Here is a 23,231-nt window from a genome sequence, read left to right as displayed (position 1 = left end):
GTGACATGCGCAGACGGCATACACTTGTGTGATGTAAAAACTGCAAAACTCCTATGCTGATTTTTACTATTTGTGGTTTTAATACATTTTCCTTTGCATCAGGAATGATTGACTACCATACTATTTTGATCCCACACGGTTTCTATTGGCAGTGATGGCTCTTTAATCTTTTCATATGTGTCATTTTACATTTGTGACATTAAAATGTCCCTTTATCATGGTAACTAGAGGGTAGGTAAGACTAATGTTCTTTCCTTTGCTAGTCGTGTATCGTAAGCTTTAGGATGAACATGATTTTGAACTCATTCCTCTTGTTTAGTTAGTTCTCCTGTGTTTTATTGTTTTTCTAATTTATTCCAAATAAAATATAAATGCAGTGCAGGTCTTTTCCTGTCTTTGGGTTATCGGATCTTGCAGTCTATCCGCACGTTTTCCATATTCCTAAAGATGTCTTTGAATTGAATATGTAGCATGTGATTCAGTTCCACATTCTTAACCTAACCAACCACCCTCCCGCCACCATCATTGGTACAAAACCCCTATTTTGGCACATAGATGGTTGCACATTGCTTCTTCTCTTGCCTTCAAGGGGAGATGGGTGTCTGTGGTAATAGTGGTTCATTTATCAATAACTTCTCTCTTAATGCTTCTCTGCACACCCTGTGCTTGAAAGTTCATATAGATACTAATTCCACCTTAGCGGATGTTCCTACATCTTGAATCCATCTGCCAGTGACGAGCTTTAATCTAGTTTTCCTGTTTATGGCACGGCAACAGTTAACTAGTGGTACTGCTAAGCTTACCACCCATTTTATTCTGGGCCAGAGTCTAGTAGACTTGCATTTGGGCTGTGTTTACCCTACCATCTAAAGGCGAGGCATGTAGCCTTGCTGCTCCTCTTTACAAAAGGGAAACTAGGCTGGTGCAGGTGGCCTGGGCTTTTTATAGAATTCAACCTCCCTCTCATTTTTGTCTGCCCTAAGTCTTTGTCAAGAGACTACTTTAAAAATAAAAAGCGGCTAAATGTATAGCATCCCCACGTTCATGAGGAATGCTTGCAAGTGGAAGGCATGTGACGTCATGGGCAATGCTCAGGTTGTTATTCACCTTCTGTCCCTGCAGATTGCTGCTTTGTTTTTTTCTATCCCTGTCTCAGTGGACTGTTTACCACAGATGTTTATTGATACGCTATGTACTGGATGCAACCTGAAAGTATGGTTTAGGGGTTCTTGTATTGTGAGTGATCTCCTATTCGCCTAGTGGACCCTTGCCGTGATTCAGTGTCCTCTCATTTGTGAGAGTAATTATATATTGATCCTTTGAGGGTGTTTGAGTTGGTCCACTAAGGAGTCCCCTTGTACCACTAGTGAACAAAGAAGATGCATTCAGGTTGTTCCTGGTCAGACCGACTGTACTCCTGGGGCCGTATTACCAGTGGCGGCTCCCATAGGGCGTGCTGTGGGGTGGGGGAGGGGCAGGGAGGGGGGGTAGCAAACAGACATACTACGGAATGGAGGATATGCAATAATTACTTTCCTCCGTTTCGTAGGATGTCCGTGTTTGCTACTCTCGCCCCACAGCACGTAAGGTGCCCTGGGTGCAAACAATGCCAATGCTCCCTATTATGATCTATGCGCTACCCCCGGGGCAGCCGCGAACTCGCTCTGCCCTGGGGGCAGCGCATTCATGTGAAAACACGGAGCAGCCGCTCTGTTTTCACTGTGCAGGCGGCAGCCGCCTGCACTTTCAAAGGGGATCAGATCCCCTTACCGGCAGGTTCAGTCAGTGACTGCACCCGCATGCAAGGGTAAAAGGGGGTCTATGGGACCTCCCCTTTACCTCCTGCAGAAGGCTGCTGTCAGGAGGCGCACTGACAGCGCACCACCTTTTAAATGGTGCACTGTCAGTGCGCCTCCTGAGGGCTTCTTTGATTCTGCGTCTGTGATATGATGCGGGCGCAGTGTCAAAGGAATCTCCTTATTTGCATAGGGCACGCCCCTATGCAAATGAGGGAATGCCCTCTGAAGATGGTGCTGGTGCATTAAGCGTGCCAGCGCTATCGGTATTATAGAAGGGGACACACAAGTGTCTGCTCCCCCTTCTATAATGCCAAAATGCCCTGGGGGCTCACAAAGCAGGCGCAAATGCCTGTTGCGCCCCCGGGGCACCTTCTGTAATACGGCCCTGGTTCTCTTAGACAGCATCGAGCTCCACCATGGATCCATATGAATGAGCTTGGTGCCCTCCGCCGCTGCTGCTGTTCATTAATGTAGATTCCTGCCTTGCTTGCAAGAATACACCAGCATTCATTGTGTGACTCCATGGTGAGTTACTGACGATGTGAGGCACCCAGACTTCATGAAGCCGCCTTCATGCTAGGACAACGCCCATCTGAGTGGAAAAAACGCATGGCCTGTCCTTCGCTTGAGCTCTCTTCTGATGCAGCCTTGGCAGTCTGGACTGACTGATCTGCCTTACGGTAATGAACAGTTTCCAAAATGAGCTGACTTGGCATTGATGAATATCCCCCAATTAGGCTAAACTGATTTTTTTTTTCCTCTGATAGTGCTCGTCTCTTTGCTTAAATGTTATGAATGGCTCTGATCCAGCCATTAAGCTGCTCTGCTTGCGCCAGTTCCTCCTGACTCATCGCAGAGATTGGGCGATGGGACATGGACGGAATGTGTAATGTGGAGATACCTTAGCAAAGATCCAATTTTTACATACATGCTCAGTCAGGAAGTTAAGGAGCTGCCATTCATGATTAAAATTCAGTCCGGACTTTTTGCCTGAAATATCGTTCCTTGTAAAGTGGATTTGAACGCTGAATGCAGACAGTGGCTTCTCGTTGGACAGCGGTGTCAGTAAAGTTAAAGGAATCGATGTTTTCAGTCCAGCTCTTCCCATATAGTTACCCATTCCTATCCAGGGTGAGTGTTGAAAAAGAGAACCACATGTACTACCTACTCTTGAGGCCATCGTTATTTGACTCTGGAAGGAGTCTTTGGCCCTAATGCCTTAAGGCAGGGTTCTTCAAAGTTGGTCCTGGATAGCTAGATCCATGCCAGATTTTTTAAAATAGCTATATTTATCTAAATGGAGAGATTCCCAAAATCTGGCATGTATCTGGCCCTCCAGGACTGATTTTGTAGAACCCTACCTTAAGGGGTCTGGGAGCTCTGTTCTGCTCTGGTCAGCTGGTGTGTATGAGTGACTCGGTTGACGTGGCCCTATTGTACAGCTTGATTCACCATCGTGTTAACTTGGTACGAAGAGCATCGGGTGCTGCTCCTGAAGGGCCTTCAGTGACTTCTGCCGCCTCTGCATCTCGCAGAATCTGTTAGAATGTTGCACGCCTTAAACTAATGTACAGATAGTTTAAGAAGGGAAAGGACACAGAGTTGAAAATGTTACCTTTTCAATGCAGTTGATTCCCTCTGCGAAGGTGATTTTTTTCTTGCTGTGCTTTGATCGAGGACAAGATAAGGAAATGGTTTTCTGACCCCAATTGCGTGTGCAGAGTCCTTTTTGACACATTCCAAAAAAAGTACATTACTAAAGGCGAGCAAAGAAAAACCTATATTCCCACCACAGCATTTGGAAATTATCAGCATTGCTAATGAAGTGACCTGCTCATGACCTTGCTACTTACTGTCTTTATTTTGACTCCCTCACAGCATCGTTGCCAGCTTCATTACCGGCCTCTTTAACTTGTACGACGACTTGTACTTCACATACCTGGAAATCAACCCCCTTGGTAAGCGATTACAATTATTATTAACCTTCTTATTTATCTTCAACTGTGGCTGGAGTGCCAACTAGTTTTTAGGTTTGTCAAGATCGTCTGAGTTTGGTAGAGTTACATATGCAATATTCTTCCTAATAGGAGCTGTCAGTCAGCCCTCTTAATCCATTGGCCCATTGTTGTCATTCGCATGTAGTTGTCAGTGCACACTCTACAAATGTCTTAGATACACGATTGTAAACCCATACTATACAACATTACAATTCTCTGCAAAAATTTCATTTTCATTAATTTTATGCCGCAACTTTACATTTTTATTCTGTTTGCGTTCGAAATGTTGGCATTTCCTACAATTTTCAGTCAATTACTCTCAAGCTGATTAACAAACCTTTTCATGGTTTTAATTCCTACTTTTTCGATCACATTAACTGCATGTCCAGTCTGGACACATTCTTCTCATGCCCTGGCATTGCTTACTTATTATTTTGCGGCTAGCACCTGGTTTGAGACAAGACCATTCTTCCAAGCTTGTGTTCAAATACAGGGCTATGTTAGGTAGTTGAATGACTTCTTGGCCTAGTGGTTTGGTAAACCAGTGCCTCCATTGAAGGGGTCTGTGTGTGGCCATGGGAGGGATCGGTGTATGGCCATGCATCTCTGGTTCACATTCTGCCGGTCTGCTCTGACCTTCCGAGGTCACTAAAATGAGTAGCTTTGACAAGGAAAATAATGAAACCAATCTACAGTCCGTCATAGCGCTAAGAAACTTCTCGTGGTGAATATGTGCTGTACAGATGTCTGTTGTGGTACATTATCAAGTGGCTGCAATCATTCTTAAGGTGACCGTTGTTGTGCATTTGATTCTTGAATGTAGTGGTGACAAAAGATGGAGTTTACGTCCTGGACATGGCGGCTAAGATTGATGCCACGGCTGATTACCTCTGCAAAGCCAAGTGGGGGGAAGTGCATTTCCCCCCTCCCTTTGGGAGAGAGGCCTACCCTGAGGTGAGTGGATTTTAAGGGTACTTATATTGTTTGCTCCTATAAATATTCTACCGAGGAGGCATTTTACTGGGAATCAAATTCAGAAAAGTTACAGATGTTCTCTGCCAAATGCCCAGTCCTGAAATTCTACTGAGTGAGACATGAACATCGACGATGGGTTCAACATGGGATGAGTTAGCAGTTTGTTATGCTTTCAGTAAAGCTTGTTTTGTTGACAATGCATTTTGTTTAAGCTGGGTAACTGTCATAATGCTAATATGTCATAAAAATTAATGCCACTCCTTATTTGTGCCTTTCTTTTTTAGCCCAACATACTATTGCTTCTTAAATGTAAACAAAAAAATACATTGTACGGGCAGAGTAGTGAAATGTTATTTGAGTGCAAAGTTAATAGATGCAACCTGATAGAGCACAGGTAGCGTATACTCACACGTACACTCACACACAGTACAAATTGTTGTTATAAAAAAACACACACATGCTCATCTGAGGTGCATTTAAGTATCCAGACCACAGGTGTTAGCGGTTTGTAGAAAACCTTCCGCCCTTGAAAAGATGGACAGTGCCTCTCAAAAAGAACCATTGCTCTGGTGATGTGAATTATAAAGGCTGACGCAAGCATCTACCTCCTACCTTCATATAGAGTGCAATAAACCTATACGTTTACCTATGCTTCATTAAGAGATACATAATTCTGGCTTAAAAATTATGAAAGTTCCCTCTCGACCAGTGACCCTTCTAATTTCATAATAAGCTTGTAAGATTTTGAACTGAGGCCAGCAATCCTTTTAAGCCTACGCGTTCCAGCAGAGTCTTGTTGGGCGTCAACTCCCAACTCAATTTGTGTTTACTGAATCCATTTAAGTAGGAGCTGATGTGGTCCTACGCTGGTTCTCCTCCTTCTTACACAGCCGCTCACAAAGGATTAAAAAAAATAAAAACTTTTATTACCTCCGACCTACACCCTGTCAACGGGGGCGTCCCCCAAGGTTCAGTGCTCTCACCTCAACTGTTCAACATATACATGGAACCCCTCACCTCCCTAAAATGCTAACATCCCTTTCCACCTCTATGCAGATGACACCCAAATCTATCTTGAAACCTCCTCCATTGATGATATTCACAGACTAAATGTCACTCTAAAAGAAATCCAACATTGGCTGTCTCTTAATCACTTAAAACTCAACCAAGACAAAACCGAAATACTCCTTCTCCAACAAAGAGGAGGACCCTCATATTTCAGAATGGCTAAAAGCTTTGGATGCTCTTAATGGCAATCACACTCTGACCCACTCCGTTAAATCATTAGGAATTACCCTATACTCAAAACTCGACATGGCCAATCACATCAAGAACTCCGCAAAGAGTGCCTTCGTCAACCTGAAGTTACTGAACAAAATAAAACCATTCATCTCAACCAACGACCTCAAACAAGCCAATCACTGGTGCTATCCAGACTCGACTATGGGAATGCCACCCTCACTGGTACAACAAAATCTCTCCTAGCTCCCCTCAAAACTACTCTCAACACAGCAGCTTGAATGGTCACTGGAATCAGGAAATACAATTACATCTCACCAGCACTCGGAGAACTAAAATGGCTCCCAATCGAACTGCGTGCAAGTTACAGAACTGCTTACCTCACACATAAAGCCCTGCACACATGAAAACCTGAGTATTTGGCTGCCAAACTTAAGAGGGCTGGTCAGACAAGGAACCTCAGGAGCTCCAGCACCCTACTACTAATCCCCATGAAAACACGCAAACAAAAAACTGCTGCACGGTCCTTCGCCGGAAACGCGCCCAAAATCTGTAACGCCATCCCAGTTGGTATCAGGACTATCTCGTCCTTCACAAAATAAAAAAAAAAACAAGATAGTCCTTTAACTCAACCGCTCCCTCCCGAATGGATAGCCGCCATCAAAACGCTATTCCCTGCTCGTCGTCTCTTCCTGCCATTGTAGCTCCAAGACTTACCTCCTCCCTGCTATTCGACCCCGAACGGCTCCTCCACCCCCCCTTAATTGGTTCAACCCCAAGACAATGTGCACTCTATGAGGTTATCTCAGGACTCACGGACCACCTCAGTGCTGCTCAGCACACTTGGTCTGCCAAACTTATATGTAGAATACTGCTTATTGTATGAAGCTCAAAAACTGTTGTGAAGCGCTCAGATGCCCTCGGGTCAGGCTAGCGCTATATAAAACTCCTTAATATTTAAATATAAATAATTAGCCAGACCTCCTGAGTCATCGTCTAGAGGTCACTTGAAGGTCGCTCACTTGGGACCCGCAGAGGATCTTCTGGGCAAAGGCCTGCTGTCATGTGGCTGCGTAGTAAAGCTGCGCGCTAGACGATTGCATGTAAATGGCGCTGTTGCGCGAGACGCCTTTGGCATGCGTTGACCGGGCAGTGCCGGGCTGTGGAGCGAGACATAAGGAATATTGAAGAAAGAACTTTTGATTGGGTGTTCAGAAGGCATCAGGCATCGCATGATCCAGCTGGCCATTGCGGTTGAGAGCAGTTATGAAAGCGGGACATTGTATGTTTCCTCTCTGAAAGCATTCGTATTTTAGGTCTCACCTGAGCCTGCGCGCATGCGCAGCTGTTAGGCATTTAGTAAGGGCTTTTCAACTCTTTTCAAAACTTTTTTTTTTTTATTAACCCGCTATTAGCCATTGCATGCGTCTTTCTAAGAAAGACAGCACGCAATTGGCCCAAGGCGGGTGCATGAACCGCCGCCTTTCTCCTCTGGCCTAGGGTGCTCGGGAGCGAGCATCAGCGCCTTCTGTTTCCGCGTTAATTGGAAACAGATGGATATCGTCCTGGCCCTGGTGCACTTTTTCTCCAAACGAGACGCTTTCACTTTCGGCCGCGCTTGTTATTTCCTTTTGCTGAGGCTTGTTAACTCTGTGTCCTAGCGAGCAGCAGCGCACGCAATAGAAATATTAGCCCGAGTTGCTCACATCAGTGACTCCTTTTCGAGTGTCTCCTGTCCATGGAGACCAGCAGTCAAGGTCCTTCCAGAGCCCCCACCGCTCCTCGGAGGCTGCTGCGTCGTCCTGCTCTCAAGTGCCTCCCAGGATGAAGGCTGTTCCCAGCCCCACTGCTTTAACGGGAAGCGCGGCTGGAAGCAGGGACTGAGTTTCCGCACACTGTCATGATTCTGGTCGGTCTTAGTTTCCGGACACTCCTCGTGTCCATTTTAACGAGGAGAGGCGCGGCCGAAAGTAAGTGGTTTCACGCTCATTTCCTCGAGTACTCGAAGAGGTTAACGTCCGCTCCCCGTCCCCTCTCGTTTCCTTTGTGAAAGGAGAGACGCCTCTTACTGGACCGCTGGATGGGAAGAGCCCCAGCTCTTGGCCACAAGATGTGCAATTACTGCGTGAGCCAACGTGCCGTGCTGCCCTTCACCCCTCTCCTTCTTTCATCTCGCTTTCTTTCTGCATTTTAATTCCGTTATATCAGTTTGTCCTCACTTATCTCTTTCGTAACTTCATCTACCTCACTTTCCTCCCTCTCCATTTTCTGTTCTCTTGCCTCTCCCCTCACACCTCTTTCTCTCATTCCTCCTCATTTACACTTTACATTTAATTCTTTCCCTTATCCATGCCTGTCTCTAATCCTATGTATTCCTTTATATTTTGCCTCCTTGTTTGGCTTTATTCTGCCTTTCTTTTTCCTCCTTCCTTTTCTCCTTTTCTTTCAGACTCCTTTCCTTGCCCTAACCTATCGTTACTTTCCCACAGTTTCTTCCATCATTCCGCCCCCTTTCTCATGCGTTCAATCTGTTTAATCTTACCTTAAGCACGTCCCCTACAGTACCTCACCTGCAAGACCCCGTCGTCATTATCCTAGGCAAGCACCTCACATTCTTGAAGTAAAAAAATAGAAAATGCACAAAGGCTGCAAACCTCGCTTTTTCTCGATTCCGTAGAAACTCCCCTTAAACATTGGTGTAGCCAAGAGGCCTGGCCTCCGCAAGCTGGATGGAGATGGGTTTTATTTTTTTCAAAAGTACATGCCACAAAATATAGGAAAGAATAGGGAAAAACAACCTGCCACCTTAATGTGGTGGTCATATGCTAAAAATAAATATTTAATAGTTAATGAAGATTATGTATATAATTTAATAGCACACGATGGATGCTCCCTTGCATGCAGTTGTTTTTAGACCAAATATAGAAACCCGTTAATATTCACTTCACTGCACTGCACAGTAGAGGAAAATATCATCCTTACTAGCACAAAGAAAAGGTGCTGTTGTGTTTGAATTACTGTAACCTGGAGGGATTGTTTAAACAAGTAATAGAATCTAAAACAAATCAAAGTCTGCTGAAGAATGGAAAGAAAAACGAGCATTTACAATGAAATAGGTCTCGCATTAGTGAAACTTAGAGCTACTGGCGTTGCAAATGCTAATTTCTTTTTTTTATATATCCCCACAGTAGCATAAGTAATAATAAAAGAAATGTAAGGAATTAAGTAAAGGGTGCAGCACCGGAGGCTGTTATTAGGTGCCCCTGTGGAGTTGTAAAGAGACCTATTAGCCACAAGGTATCGCACCCTTAATGGAATGATCAAGAGAAAGTTTGCTAGTAACAGCCTGTGGTACTACACCCTTTCTTTGAGACAGTGCACCATGGCATCAATGCCAGAAAAGCAAATAGATAGAAAATAAAGGCGAGCGGCTGCCATGTTATAAGGTAAAAGCAACAATAATGTGAAGGCAGCCGCCCACCTTTTTTGCATTGATTAGCTTTATTAGCATTTGCGGCATGCCACGCTATACCTTCAGATTTTTAAAGCTTAAATGCTACAAAAGTAAATAAGTAGAAAAAAGGTGTGAAGCCATCACATTTTTTCTATTTATTTACTTTTGTATCAACCGCGTCACGCCACGCTTTAGCTTCAGATGTTTATAACTAGAGCACGGTGTGCTACATTTGCTAATAAAGTAAATAAATAGCAAAAATAAAAGCTTTACTTCAGTAAAACAGACTTGAGTGTATAGAGGAAGAGAGGTGTGTGTGTATAGAGGAAGAGAGGTGTGTGTGTATAGAGGAAGAGAGGTGGGTGTGTATAGAGGAAGAGAGGTGGGTGTGTATAGAGGAAGAGAGGTGGGTGTGTATAGAGGAAGAGAGGTGTGTGTGTATAGAGGAAGAGAGGTGTGTGTGTATAGAGGAAGAGCGGTGTGTATAGAGGGAGGGAGGGAGGTGTGTATAGAGGGAGGGAGGTGTGTATAGAGGGAGGGAGGGGGTTAGAGGGAGGGAGGGAGGGGGTTAGAGGGAGGGAGGGAGGGAGGATGTAGGAAGCACGTGTGTGTACGGGTCCAGGAAATGGCGTAGGCTCTCACCCAGAGGTAGGAAGTACGCAAAAATTAAGGGTGCCAGGGGTGAGCCACCCAGGTAGTTGCTCGGAGGATCCACTAAGGGATAGTGGATTCTACAAGTAAAGAAGCGCCATGTGAGAATCACTGCATGTAGAAATCGCTTCACAATAAGTAGGTCCACTAATGATTGAGGAAGTGAAATCAATAGGCGTAAATTATGGGCCATAAAGAAGGAAGAAATTTAAAATTCACCATATCAAGCTCAATGCACATAAATATGGGCCACTGTGAAGGAGGAAAAGCCAAATGAGCATCAAGAATGTGCCATTATGTAGAGAATAGGCTCACTGTAATTAGCGCAACAAAATTCTATTAGCCATGCAACAGTTTATTGTTTCGCATTTGCCAAAAGTCCGCCCGTCTGCTTCTTCTCCCCGGGCTGGTTTGTTCCTCGGTCACGCCCATGGCACAACCGCCCGAAAGACACCACTAACACCTAAACTGCCCTAATTAAGGCCCTGCAGGCAAGAGGAGTGGTACGGGTATTGAAAAGGGAAACAAAGATAAGAGGGAAAGAAAGGGGTGGACGAAAAGGAAGCCTGTTAAAGGGGAGCGGAGAGCAGAGATGAGGGGGAGAAGAAAGGGAAGGGTGGAGAAAGAAATGCGGCCGGAGAAGAGCTAAGGCAGGGTGGAGTTGGACCAGAGGATCGGAGAACCTCCACAGAAATCGCAACAACCCAATTCACCAATGAAGAGCCACATATGCCACAGTAGTCCCCACGAGACCTCACACTGAAACCAACAAAACGCCAGCCCGCCAAAGGAGAGCCTTGTGTCTTACTACTGATGGCAAAGCATGACCCACCAGCCTATGAAAGAAAATAATTTTGTCAAAACGAAGAAATACCAGCTCTCCAAAGCCGGGCACTGTGCCTCATAAGCAGGGCCAATGGAATTATGCAGCAATGGAGGACCCAATTATGCAGCAGGGTCATTCTAGATTATGTGGCAAGAAATGGTAAACAATGAGGCTTAATGTGACATTCTGTGGCAGAATTATGTGACTAATTTATGTTAACATGCATTCATATCGCCTGGGCCAAAGTTTCACTTCACAATTTGCCTTTTAATACTTATATACAGCAGCCAGCAACCGAAGGACGGCCAGTTACCTTAGAAAAAGGTCTGCTACTGAGCTTGAACATCAGGCGGCACTTTTCTGTACAAACGTTTGATCCATTTCAACTATTTTTGTTGAAATCTGCACATTGTGCAGATGATTGTAAATTATGTGGCAAGTACGGTAAAGACCTCATTAAACAGGAAAGGCCTGAGCTGCAGAGCCGCACAATTCCTATGGCCCTCTGTGGGTCACAGGAAGGGAAACCATGAGGCACTGACGTCTAAAAGGGGAGGACTCGTCTGAACTACGGTAAGCCTCGTGGGCTCACCACAAAGCCAGGATTTCACCTGCATATGCAGGTTTTTAATGACCGGGTAGGCAAAAACACTATCCTACATGCTAGAAACGCAGGGGTGCGGAATTTGATAAAATATCTACTGGTCCATGGGGCAGTTTGCTTCATAAATCTACTTGTCCTGTAACAAAATCCACTTGTCCCTTTAGTGCCATGTAATGCGGTGACAAATTATGGCAGCAATCTCATATAAGAGCTCCGGAATAGCCTCTCTGATTATGTCAGGGCTCCTTCCATAGTAGCGTTTGAATACTAGCAATATCCTTATGTTGCCACGTTTCAGCAGATCTGCATTCTAATGCTGAAGGTAAGCATCAGTTCCAGGGTTGAAATGCCCTTTTGAGTCTGTACAAACCTACTAATTTGCATATTAAGGGTTTTTACCAACTCTTCTCTAATCTTTTCCCATACTGAGAAAGGTTGGAAATTTACTCCTGACAATGGCAGACATAAAACTTCTTTCAGGGTTGGGGAGAAAATGGTTGGAGGGAAAGTGAACTTGCAAACACTCAGATTTTCCCATGAGCACATCTACACCTGCATATTAGCTCATGTTAAAATAGAGTTCACAAATATTTTCTAGGAGTACTATTTCTTTTTTTTTATTTTTATTTTTTTTAAATTTTTATTAAACAATAAGTCAGTTACAAGCATGGGCCTACAACCACCAGGGCCGGCCGCTAGATTCAGAAAGGATCGTACATTAGTTAAGGCAGTAGGCGACTCCTGGGGCCCAGCCCCGTAAATGGCTCCGGATAGTTCGAAGGAGGCAGGAGACATAAATTTAACATAAATAACAACTAAAAAAAAAAAACAAAAGGCGAGGCATAAGGGCAAAAAAAAAAAACGTGGGTCAGGCTACATCCGGGGGACTCTACTTCGGACCTTCAATTAGCTATCAAGAGGAAGGAGTACTGAAAGATCGGGGGGGGTAACGGGAGAGGAACATCTATATTCGATTATTACAACAAGTTGCAAGGAACTATCAAGGGTCAGGGGGACAAGGCAATATCGGTGTCCACAAGGGGGGGAGTACAGATACCCCCACGATACGCGTTCCATTGCCCCCAAATTCTACCCCATGCCCCGGGTTTACCACGGGCCACATACACAGTCTTCTCCCTGAACATACACCAGTCCATGTTCTCCTTCCATACTGACACGGTGGGAGGCCGCTGGGAGCCCCAAAGCTGCGCTATATCCCTCTTGGCAATCATGTTCCCCAGGGCCGCCCACCGAGTCTGAGCCGCGTTATAATCATTGGGCTCCCACACATTCAGGACACAGCGACGCACCTCCGGCAGCAGCGCAACTCCGGTGACTTGTCCCATGACCCCATGAACCCGACGCCAGTATTCCGCCACCTCGCGGCACTCCCAAAGGATATGGAGAAAGGTGGCACTGAGCCCACATCCCCGCTTACAGAGCCCATCTTCCGAGAATCCCATCGAGACCAAACGGGGACCCGTCACGTACACCCGGTGGAGAATCTTTAACTGGACCAGGCGGAGACGGGCTGGAATGGCTACTTCCTTAGGGGACGACAGTGCGGACTGCCAGTCCTCGTCGTCTAATTCCACCCCATCCCCCGTCCACGTCTCCCGAAGGCGCACCAATAGGTCAGCCCGATTATTAATAAGTTTTTTATAGATTAAAGAGATAGTACTGTCGGGGACATGACCATCGAGTATGCGGTCCTCTAGGGGCGAAGAGGCAGGGATCTTAGTCCCCTCCCCAAAGACGGAGAGCAGGGCGTGCCGAACCTGGGCATATCGGAAGAACTCCCTGTCCGTGAGTTCGTATTCGCTCTGGAGCGCCGCGAAGGTCTTAACCGCGCCCTTCCTCCATAGGTCCCCCACTCTACTAATACCAATCGTGTCCCAACGGTCAAACCCTTTCGTCGTCCAGAGGCTTCCCAGTCGGTCGGAGGCAAATAAAGGAGTAGCACATGTTAGTCGCTCACTCCAGCCCATGGCTACATTGGCCGCCTTCCAGATCCGCACCGCAATCTTAGTAGGGCCCGTCAGGGTCCGTCCAGCCGAGCGGGAGTAAAGCGCCCTGTTATAATTCCCGCCGGGAAGCAAGAATTTATCCATCTCATACGCCGGATTCAAGCCAGGCGCATACGTGGCATGGTTAATGGCCGATAACTGCGAGGCCCAATAATACCTGCGAATGTCGGGAAGCGCGATGCCCCCGTCGTACCAGGGGAGAGTAAGCTTGGCCAGGGCGATACGCGCCCGTCCGTCCCACACCAGTCTCCTCTGCAGGCTCTCCACCTCCCGAAAGTAGGCCACTGGAATGACATCGAAGGAGTTCTGAAGTGCATAGAGGAATCTGGGAAGGGACATCATTTTAAACAGTGCTGCCCGACCCAGCGGGGACAAGGGCAGCCTACACCACCGAGCCGTGTCTTCCCTCAAACGCCGAAGTGGAAGCAGGAGATTTTGCTCATAGCGAGCCACCGGGTCCAACGAGACGTATATCCCCAGGTATTTAAAGCCGGCCAGAGATACTTGGATCGGAAGCCGAGGCGGCAAGAGAGGAGGGCCACCGGAGATAGGATAGACACAGGATTTAGACCAGTTAATCGTGAGACCCGAATTTCTCCCATAGGAAGTCAGAACATCAAAGAGAACGTTAAGCGACTGCCGCGGCGAGGTAAGATACAGGAGAATATCGTCAGCATATAACGAGACCCGATCCTCGAAGCCCGGGGCCCACCGGATCCCCCTGATCGAGGGCTCCCAGCGGAGCCAAGCAGCGAGTGGCTCCAGGGCGAGAGCAAAGAGCAGAGGGGACAACGGGCACCCCTGCCTCGTACCCCGACCGAGCGCGAAGGGCCGAGAGACCCGCCCATTAACCACCACCTGAGCCATGGGTCCCGTGTAGAGAAGCTTCACCCAGCCAAGAAATCCCTCCCCAAAGCCGAATTTGGTCAAGACAGCCCAGAGGAACGGCCACTCGATGGTGTCGAAGGCCATCGTGGCGTCTAAAGAAACCAGCACAGCCGGTTCGGAGAGGTACTCCGCCCTGGCGAGGGCGCCATGAAGACGCCGCAAGTTGAGGGCGGTGTTGCGATGCGGGATGAAGCCGCATTGATCAGGATGAATCAGATCGCAGATGACGCTCAACAAACGATTGGCGAGGACTTTAGCCAGGATTTTAGGCTCTGCGTTTAGCAGTGAGATAGGCCTGTAGGAGGCACAGCGGTCCCGCGGCTTACCTTCCTTGGGGATCACGACTATCGTGGCCAGTCGCTGGTCGACAGGAAGGGAACCAGCTTCAAGGGACTCCTGAAACATACGACGGAGGAAGGGCGCTAGTTTATCCGGGCGCAACTTATATAATTCGATAGGTAGACCGTTGGGACCCATAGCCTTGCCCGAGCGAAGGGATCGAATCGCAGTTGCTATCTCGTCTACCGACAAGGGGGCGTCCAGCTGCTCACGGTCCTCGACGGACAGGCCGGGCAAAGCAATATCCCTCAGTAGAAGGCAAGAGTCTTCCTCATCCCTATCAGTCACCGGGGAGTACACGGCCCGGAGGTGGTCGGCGAAACATTCCACAATCTCACCAGGCTCAGTCACACACACTCCATCCGAGACACGCAGCTCCGGGACCACACGATTCACTCTCTCCTTCTTGTCCAGCCACGCAATCAACTTACCCGCCTTGTCCCCGGCATCATACAATCGACCCCGCTGCTCCCTATACATAGTTTTGGCAGCGTCAGTGACAAGAGACCTGTATTCAAACTGTTTCAGGCTGAGGGCATGGAGCCCGTCCGGAGTGACACCCTCCTCCAAGGCCGACTCCAGCCCCGAGATGTCAGTCTCCAGCTTCACCACTGCCTCACTCTTGAGCTTCTTAGCCACCACTATCTGGGAGAGGGCGTGTCCGCGGATTACGGTTTTAAAGGCTTCCCACAGGGACATTGCAGACAACACCGACCCCTCGTTTTCAAGGAAGTATTGGTCCATAGCCTTAACCAGGCTATCGCGAGTCGTAGGGTCTCGCAGGTACCACGGGTTAATGGGAGCAATCCGCCCCGCAGACCGTGACTCGGTGTCAAAGAGCAGCCACAGCGGGGAATGATCGGAGATACCCCTCGCCAGGTGCCTGACCTCTCGAATTCGACCAGTCTGCGCCGCGGGCATAAGGAAATAGTCTAACCTAGAAAGACTCCCATGTGCCCCAGAGTGAAAGGTGTACTGACATTGGGTCGGATGCATTAATCGCCAACTGTCCACCAGGCCGAAGGTCTCCAACAGGCCACCCAGCCATGCCTGGGCAGTGGGGAGGGCCCTGGGTGGGTGACGATCCAGGTCACCCGAGACCACCGAATTAAAGTCCCCGCCCATAAGAAAAAGACTGTCCGGAAGTTCAAGCAGCATTCGACCCAAGTCCGCGAAGGTGGAGTTCTGGAGGCCCGGGGGGACGTAAACTGAGACCAGGGCAAGGGGATGCCCCTCCCACCTCCCAGTCAGACACACATAACGCCCTCTGTCATCTGAGACTACCCTGGTGATCTCCAACGGAAGTGAGGATCGCAGGAGAATGCCCACCCCCCTGGAGCCAGTTGTGAAACCAGAATGAGCCACGAGGCGGTATCCCCCCCTATTCATTGCATGGCAGACATTACCAACCAGATGCGTCTCCTGGATAAACACCACATCAGGAGTCAGGCGACGCAAATACTGCAGTACTACACCCCGTTTGATACGGTCCCCCAACCCATTGACGTTCCATGACATCAGCTTCAACCCGTCCCCCCCCATCCCCTCCAATAAATCAAAGGTCCCCCAGTAAGCAGCACAGTTCCCGATGGTGGACAAAAATCAATACCTCGCCCTGCAAACAAAAAACACACAACAAAACCACCCCTCCTTCCCCCCCACCCCCCCAACATCCAACTCCCCCCACCCTGCACCCCTGCGGGCCAAAAAACCCCCCCAACTTGCAGTGTGCCTGTCGCCCAACTAACCCCATTCTACGAAAAGACCCCGGAGGAGGAAAGGGACCCGACCCCGCCCGCCCCCCACACAGGTCCTAGCAAGACACAATGAACCAAAGAAGTACAACCCAGCTGAACAGTGCAAACTGGCAAAATCAAGGACCAAAAGTCACTCCAAAGGGGACCCGTCACCGTTGGCACCTGCAGAGGGCCCGGGACGGCCACCTCTGTCCGGCAGCGAGTCCAGCCAGTCACTCACGGCCACAGGAGAGTCAAAAAAGGCAGTCCGATCCTCATGTTCCACTCGGAGTTTTGCAGGGTAGAGCATAGAGTACTTTAGGCCCAGTTCACGAAGGCGACGTTTCACTCCCTGGAATCCCATCCGCTGTTTCTGTACAAGTTGGGTAAAGTCCGGATAAAAGTTAATGGATGAGTTCTCATGTCGAACCGGGCCATGGACACGTGAGGCCTGCAGAATCGCATCCCGGTCTCTGTAGTAAAACAGCTTGGCCACGATAGGCCTCGGGGGGGCCCCCGGCCGTGGTCGACCGCCCGGAACTCGATGGGCCCGCTCCACGGCAAAGAACTTACTCAAGCCAGCAGGGGTCAACTGTTGGAGGATGAGCTCCTCGACCAGGAGGTCAACCGGGCGGTCGTCGGAGGACTCCGGTACGCCTATGACACGGATGTTGTTGCGTCGGGCCCGTCCCTCGAAGTCCTCCAGCCGCCAGGCCATCTGATCGTTGACCACCTTGATGTCACCAAGCGCGGCCTGCAGGCCCGACACATCCGCCCCAAGGGTGGAGGTCCGCGCATCGAGAGCCTGAACCCTCTCGTTTGTTTTGGAGAGATCCGCCCGTATTAAGGTGACATCAATTGCCACCGTGTCGATTTTACGGGCCAGGGCCTCGTATTGCGTGGCGATGGTTTCCCTGATGCCATCAATGGCGCCCATGATATCCTGTAGGGAAAGTTCCGAAGAGACGGACGTGCCACCACCGGTGGCGTCCGGGGGGGGACCGGCCGCTCCAGGGGAGCCTCTGCCCTTAGTGTAGCGGTCCATGTTGTTGGTCTGGACCGATCCCCCACGGAGGGAGGCCTTAGTCTTACGCCCCTCGGGGCCCCCCTTGCCCCCCATGTGGTCACGGACACCGAGGGGGACCGCCGATCAAAGTAGCAGAGGCACCGGCACCGAAGACCAGCGCCTCACCCAAGACCACAATATGGCGGTGCGGGGGGACCCAAGGCGATAGGCACTCTAGTGGCAGGTGGAGACAAAGCCTTGTGCAGAGGCCAAGGATACACCCCGCCACCTCAAGCGCTCCACCGGCCAGCCCCCTGAGGTCCGAAAGTGAAACCGATAGTGGTCGAGCGGCCCCTGGCACCGCGCTGCAGCCGCTGTTGTTCAATTGCGACACGGCTCCACGGTTCACCTTCGCCCCGGGCACCTCCGTCGGGTGGGTCCCAAAAGTTCTAACAACGATAACTCAGGATTCCCAGGTCCGATTCAATTTCTGAAAAGAGATACGTGCTCAGCCGGTCTTCATCTCCCAGATTCCATAAACCACACCAGGATATTATCAGGATAAATTCCGAGGAGCAGCGAGGGTCCGGGGAGCCCTGTGCTCACGCAACCATCTTGGATGCGCGCTAGGCTCCTCCCCGAGTACTATTTCTTGGCCTACTTCTGTAGTCTTGTGAATTCATGAAAGTCATATATCTGCACTTAATGCAAGGACACAAGTACACTTTTGAGACTTTATTTAATAATTGGACCCCTGATTAGGTCTGGCGTTAACCAAGACATTTTGTGTATATTAAAATTCTGTCTCTCTCTCCGTCGGCTAGCTTCACAGTGAGTGACAGCATTCTGTTCTTTCACAAGGAGCATACTCGACACATAGTCGTTTTGTTCTGTGCTTTTTGAGACCAAAACAATTTTTGCTTTTGCCAAGGTTTGTTATAATGAGGGCCCGGTAGCTCCCACACCAATAAGCTTTTACAAAAAATATCCCAAAACAAGTCACGCATGGACAAAACCAAAAGGCTGACCAACAATTTCAGACCTATTGGCTTTACCAATGGTTGTTTCTTTTTTGTTTCCCATAATCTTATTATAACAGGTTTACACTAATTTTCCATTATGAATATTTTTCGGAAACATTAGCATACAGCAACACATTTGACTAAATGATGCTGCAGGAAAATGGTACCTAAAATGTTACAGTATAGTGAAATGTTTTAGCATTTTTTTTGTGAACTTTTTTGTGTGAAAGCAAAGAATAATCAATCTTGCTTTCAAGTTTCTGCATACATTTGCATCTAATCAGAGCATTCTGGGAGCAGTATGCATAACCTCATATTGCTAAATATTGAAAACGTGTGTACACATTTTTATACTGGACCCACTGTCAGTAGTACAGTCTGAACTTACAACATGTACTTAGATTACTCACCATAATAATAAAGGTTTTGCATTAATGAACCATAAATACAAGTTTGAACAGCATTAACACATGGACACAAATATTACCTTAACTGCAGGCAAACCCTTTCCCTGATCCATAATGTGGTACTGTAAACTGGCAGTCAAAGGGTTTGTGATGTAGGGGGTTGGGCCTACTTGTCCCATGGACAAAATACACATGGAAACATGTTGCCCTTGACCCCAAACAATATGTCCCGGGCGTCGGGCTATAGGAATTCCACATCCCTGAAACGTAAAACTGGAAAACAAACTTTACAGAGATCTAAACGATCTGAAAATGTATATCTTATGTGGTTTCATGGCTAGGAGTCTAGTGGCGGATAAGGAAACAGCATTCTTATAATGCCGGAATAGCTACTTGTTGTGATAAAGTGGCTCTGTATATACTGGTCCCAAATAGGTACAGGGTGTACAGAGTCCACAGTCCCCAGAGGTTTGGCAGAGGCTAAAGTTAGATGTAACCTTACTCTCTCAAGCGGTAGCTTGGTCGAGCAGTAAGGCAGTATCAGAGGACAGTGTAAAGCATTTGTTGTACACACTCAGTCAGCAAATGGTCTCACACACTCAATAACTGAACTCTAGGCCAATGGTTTATATATAAAAAATATATGCTTTTTTTATTTTAGAACCAACAATGGGTATTAAAATATACTTTCTCAGAATGAGATGCTTTATATAAATACTTTTGCAATATGCAATTGACTTTTGTAAACCGTTACAAGTGGTTGCAATAGGCAACACTATTTTAAACACAATAATGCATTGAGTTCAATGGAAGTTTCAAGTTATTTGCAACAGATTACTTTTAGGATTACTTTTGGAATTCCAGGACTGGATCCTAGATTCAGTCATGGGTCAGTACTTGGAATCAAGTGATACAAGTCGACTTAATTACTGTGATTTTTAGACAAGATTTAGCCATTTTAAAATATTTCATTGAAAACAGTCAATGATTCCCTATGGCAGAAAATTCAAGTTGCAGGTATAGTATGTTCTCGTTACTTTTGTAATCCAGTACTGGGTGCCTAGACTCAGTACTGAGACCTTTATCCAAAACAGGTAAGTAATTACGTTTTCAGATATTATACGATTTTTAAAGAATATTTAAAGATTGCAGAAATTGACACAGAAGAAATTTCACAGAAAAACAGTCAATGATTTCCTAAGGGAGAAAATTGTGTTACTGGTAAGTACAGTTGTAAGGATTTTGTAGGAGTGTGGCATTTTTATGGCTGGTATTAGAATGTTTTGGTGTCATTGGTAAATTTATATTTTGCCTTGCCATGTTGTCATACTGTCCTAAGCATCACCTAAACATCACCTCAGTCTGCCCTCGGAATCTGGCATCTGTTGATTCTCCCCTAGTGTCTGTCCGCTGATCGTGTTCTAATTAAATTACTGTTTTCCAACCTCCACTCCCCCGTTATTTATGTCCCGCTCCCACATAACAAAAAAATGTATAACAAACAAGCATGAGAACAGGCAGGAAGAAGTTGCCAGCAGTGCAAGTACAAAAAAACTAGAAGATATTTATGTTAAAATCTTTTTTAAGGTCTCGCCTAGCAGCGCGCATGCGCATGCGCTGCTCTGCGAGACTTATTGTAAGGGGGCTTTAAAAAGCTCACCACATGCTCGTGCGTGTGTTTTGGCCTAATGCTTGCAGTTACCCACACGGGCGCCATGTGTTTTGAATTATTGTGCCCAGACGCATGCACATTAATTCAAAACGCATGGCTCGCTGTGGCGCGCGCGCACCACTCGTTTTTGCTTGCATCTGCAAGGCATTTCATTTTCGAGCACTCGTGGGAGAAGGTGGCGCAGATCAATGTTGCCGTGGCATGTTATTTCCAGGTTAATATCTGGAGGAAATGTTGTTAAAAAGCAGTGAATCTGGGGAATAGAGTGCAGAATAAAGGTCATTCAGACCATTTCCACAACTACTCCCCACTAGCAGAGCCAACCCTCCCCATATCCCTTGTGGTAAAGGGAATACAATATAGCGGTTTCAGCGCCTGATTTCAGGGCCGCTCTCAGAGGGAGGCCCTCACACCCATGGTTAGCAAGAGATGTCCCTTCCCTTGGCTGGGTAAACACTCGCCTTTCCTCGGGCTATATTTAAGTGTAAGTGGCTCAGGCACGCGAAGGTCAGGAGGCTCCCTCTGCAGAGGCTCCATCCGCAGAGGCTTGGAGCTGCCCCCTCTCAAAGGCTCACACGGGCAGGAGGTTTTTGTGAGGTTTGTTCCCGTAATACCTCTGCCCTCCCCTGTCAGCACGTGAACGCTCGGGTCCTGCATGTGCCCAATGCCCGTCCCCGTGCACGCATCCATGGACTGATGCACTGAAAGCTCGGGTCCATCATGCGCCCGTCCCCGAGTACACATCCATGGACCGGTGCACGGATGTTCGGCGCTACAGGCAAAATGGCGTCTTCCTGCTGCCGTGCTCCCCATCTGCATTTTTTCGGTCCTTTCTTCGATATTTAGTCGCGTTGCCAACCCCCTGTGGTATTACCGCACATGTTAATACTGCATCCGTTATTACCAATAAGCGTTATCGATAATACTGGCTGCAGTGTAAATTAATCTCCACTACGGCCTTGTGGAATGGGACATAACCTGCGGAATCTGTTTTACCGCAATAGTTCCCACATGTGAACTCATAGTGCCAGGCCTTTTCTCTTACGTCATTGACATGGTAACCACCTTAGGAAGGCCTGACACAATCCTTTAATGCCACAAACCGGGTACCACAGAGCCCTTTGCTGCCTCTTCAAGGTGGCATTTAAAGTGGCCACCCACTGTGCAGAAGGAAACCGTTATCTCCTCCCAATCCTGTATCTTTAAAAATCACCCGGAGGCATTCTTTGTTAGATGACGTCAGCTGGGGTTTCCGGGAAACTTTCTGGAAACTACAAACCTTTCTGTAAACCCTGAAGATAAAGACGTCTGTGCACAATTAATAGATTTCATGACTGCTTTTCGTACAATAAAGTATCCAAGAGTCCTAAATGTCTATCCGTCTGTACATTTCTTTAATAAGAGCTTCTGTAAAGGTATATTCAATTTATAAACATTCACAATAAATGAGACATTGGCAGCGAAACCACGACAGCTGTCAACGGTGTTAAACAATGACAGACTAATGTTCCTGTCTCTATCACACAGGTTTAAGGGTTGGTCCCTTATGAGCAGGGCAACTAGAATCATGCAGTTGTGCTGCCACCACGTTTTTCGCATAATTTTAGATTTCCAGTGATTTCCAAATCATTCATCTGCTGCATATTCTGCAGATTTTAACCCAATTTGTTTTAGTTTGTAGCTCCAACGGTTCGAAAATTACAAAGTAGGCAGCAAAGTGTGTTGCTGCGCAGTGGAAGTCACTTTGAAAAGCTTCACAGGTCACCTGTCTGTTGCTTTTTATTAAGATGCGGTGCAACCAATGTCCAGACAGTGTTAACAAGTGTAACAAGCATTGGCATAGCCAATAGGTCTCGCCTTTGGGACCTTATAAGTGTTTAGTTACCTAGTACAATATCCTTGGTGCAACAACATCAAGTGTTGCATGGCTAAACACTTATAAGGTCCCAAAGGTGAGACCTATTGGCTATGCCAATGCTTGTTTTCTTTTATTACGGAAAGCATTTGGAAACACTTATATGGCCTTCAGCAAACTGTAAAGCGCAGCACATTAGTGGTGACAGCGAGGGCTGTGGAATGAGAGCGCTTATTTATTGTTTTATGTTTGTCTGGTTGTTTCCATCGTTGAGTGTGCGATCCTCTGTTTAGGAGGTTGGCGTGGTCATTCCGTGGGGTTGCACAGTTTGCTTCACTGTTATGAACTTCAAGGCTAGGTGGTGTGTGATTTACCTACTTCTGCTCCTCCTGTTTGTTTGGGTGTTTGGGTGTCCTATTCGTGTGTCTTATCCTTGTGCATATGTATTCTCTGTCGACCCTCCTCAAGTCTTAGTTGCGGGAACACAGAGGCTATTTTGTGTATGTCACCATGCAGCAGACTAGCAGCTTCGCATGTGCAGTGTGTAGGGCTGAGCAGGAACGTCTGATGCTCCTGGCGGTGTGCCATGTACCATTTGTGAACTTGTAAGTGTGAATAAGAACACATCCTTTTTAGACTGGCTGACTCCCGCTTGCTTTATGAAGAAGGAAGCCTCGGCATATCTAGTGCCCTCATACAGGGGCACAACTAGACCTGAACTTCAGGGGTGACTA

At 47.4% G+C, this 23,231-nt stretch overlaps 1 protein-coding gene across 7 annotated transcripts in view; it reads left to right on the top strand.

The window, feature by feature from the left end:
* Positions 1–23,231, top strand: part of ACLY (ATP citrate lyase) — a 463,802-nt gene that overhangs the window by 116,873 nt on the left and 323,698 nt on the right. For all 7 annotated transcript variants that reach the window (XM_085616801.1, XM_085616574.1, XM_085616958.1 and 4 more), the window contains exons 6-7: positions 3,678–3,757; positions 4,620–4,750. In XM_085616801.1, the coding sequence (XP_085472927.1) occupies positions 3,678–3,757; positions 4,620–4,750 (211 nt within the window). The remainder of the gene's footprint in view (positions 1–3,677; positions 3,758–4,619; positions 4,751–23,231) is intronic.

This window comes from Triturus cristatus, chromosome 1_1 (assembly GCF_964204655.1).
Source record: "Triturus cristatus chromosome 1_1, aTriCri1.1, whole genome shotgun sequence".
Classification (NCBI taxonomy): Eukaryota; Metazoa; Chordata; class Amphibia; order Caudata; family Salamandridae; genus Triturus; species Triturus cristatus.
Note: the sequence above shows the minus strand (reverse complement) of the source record. Positions and strands in the feature narration are given on the sequence as shown.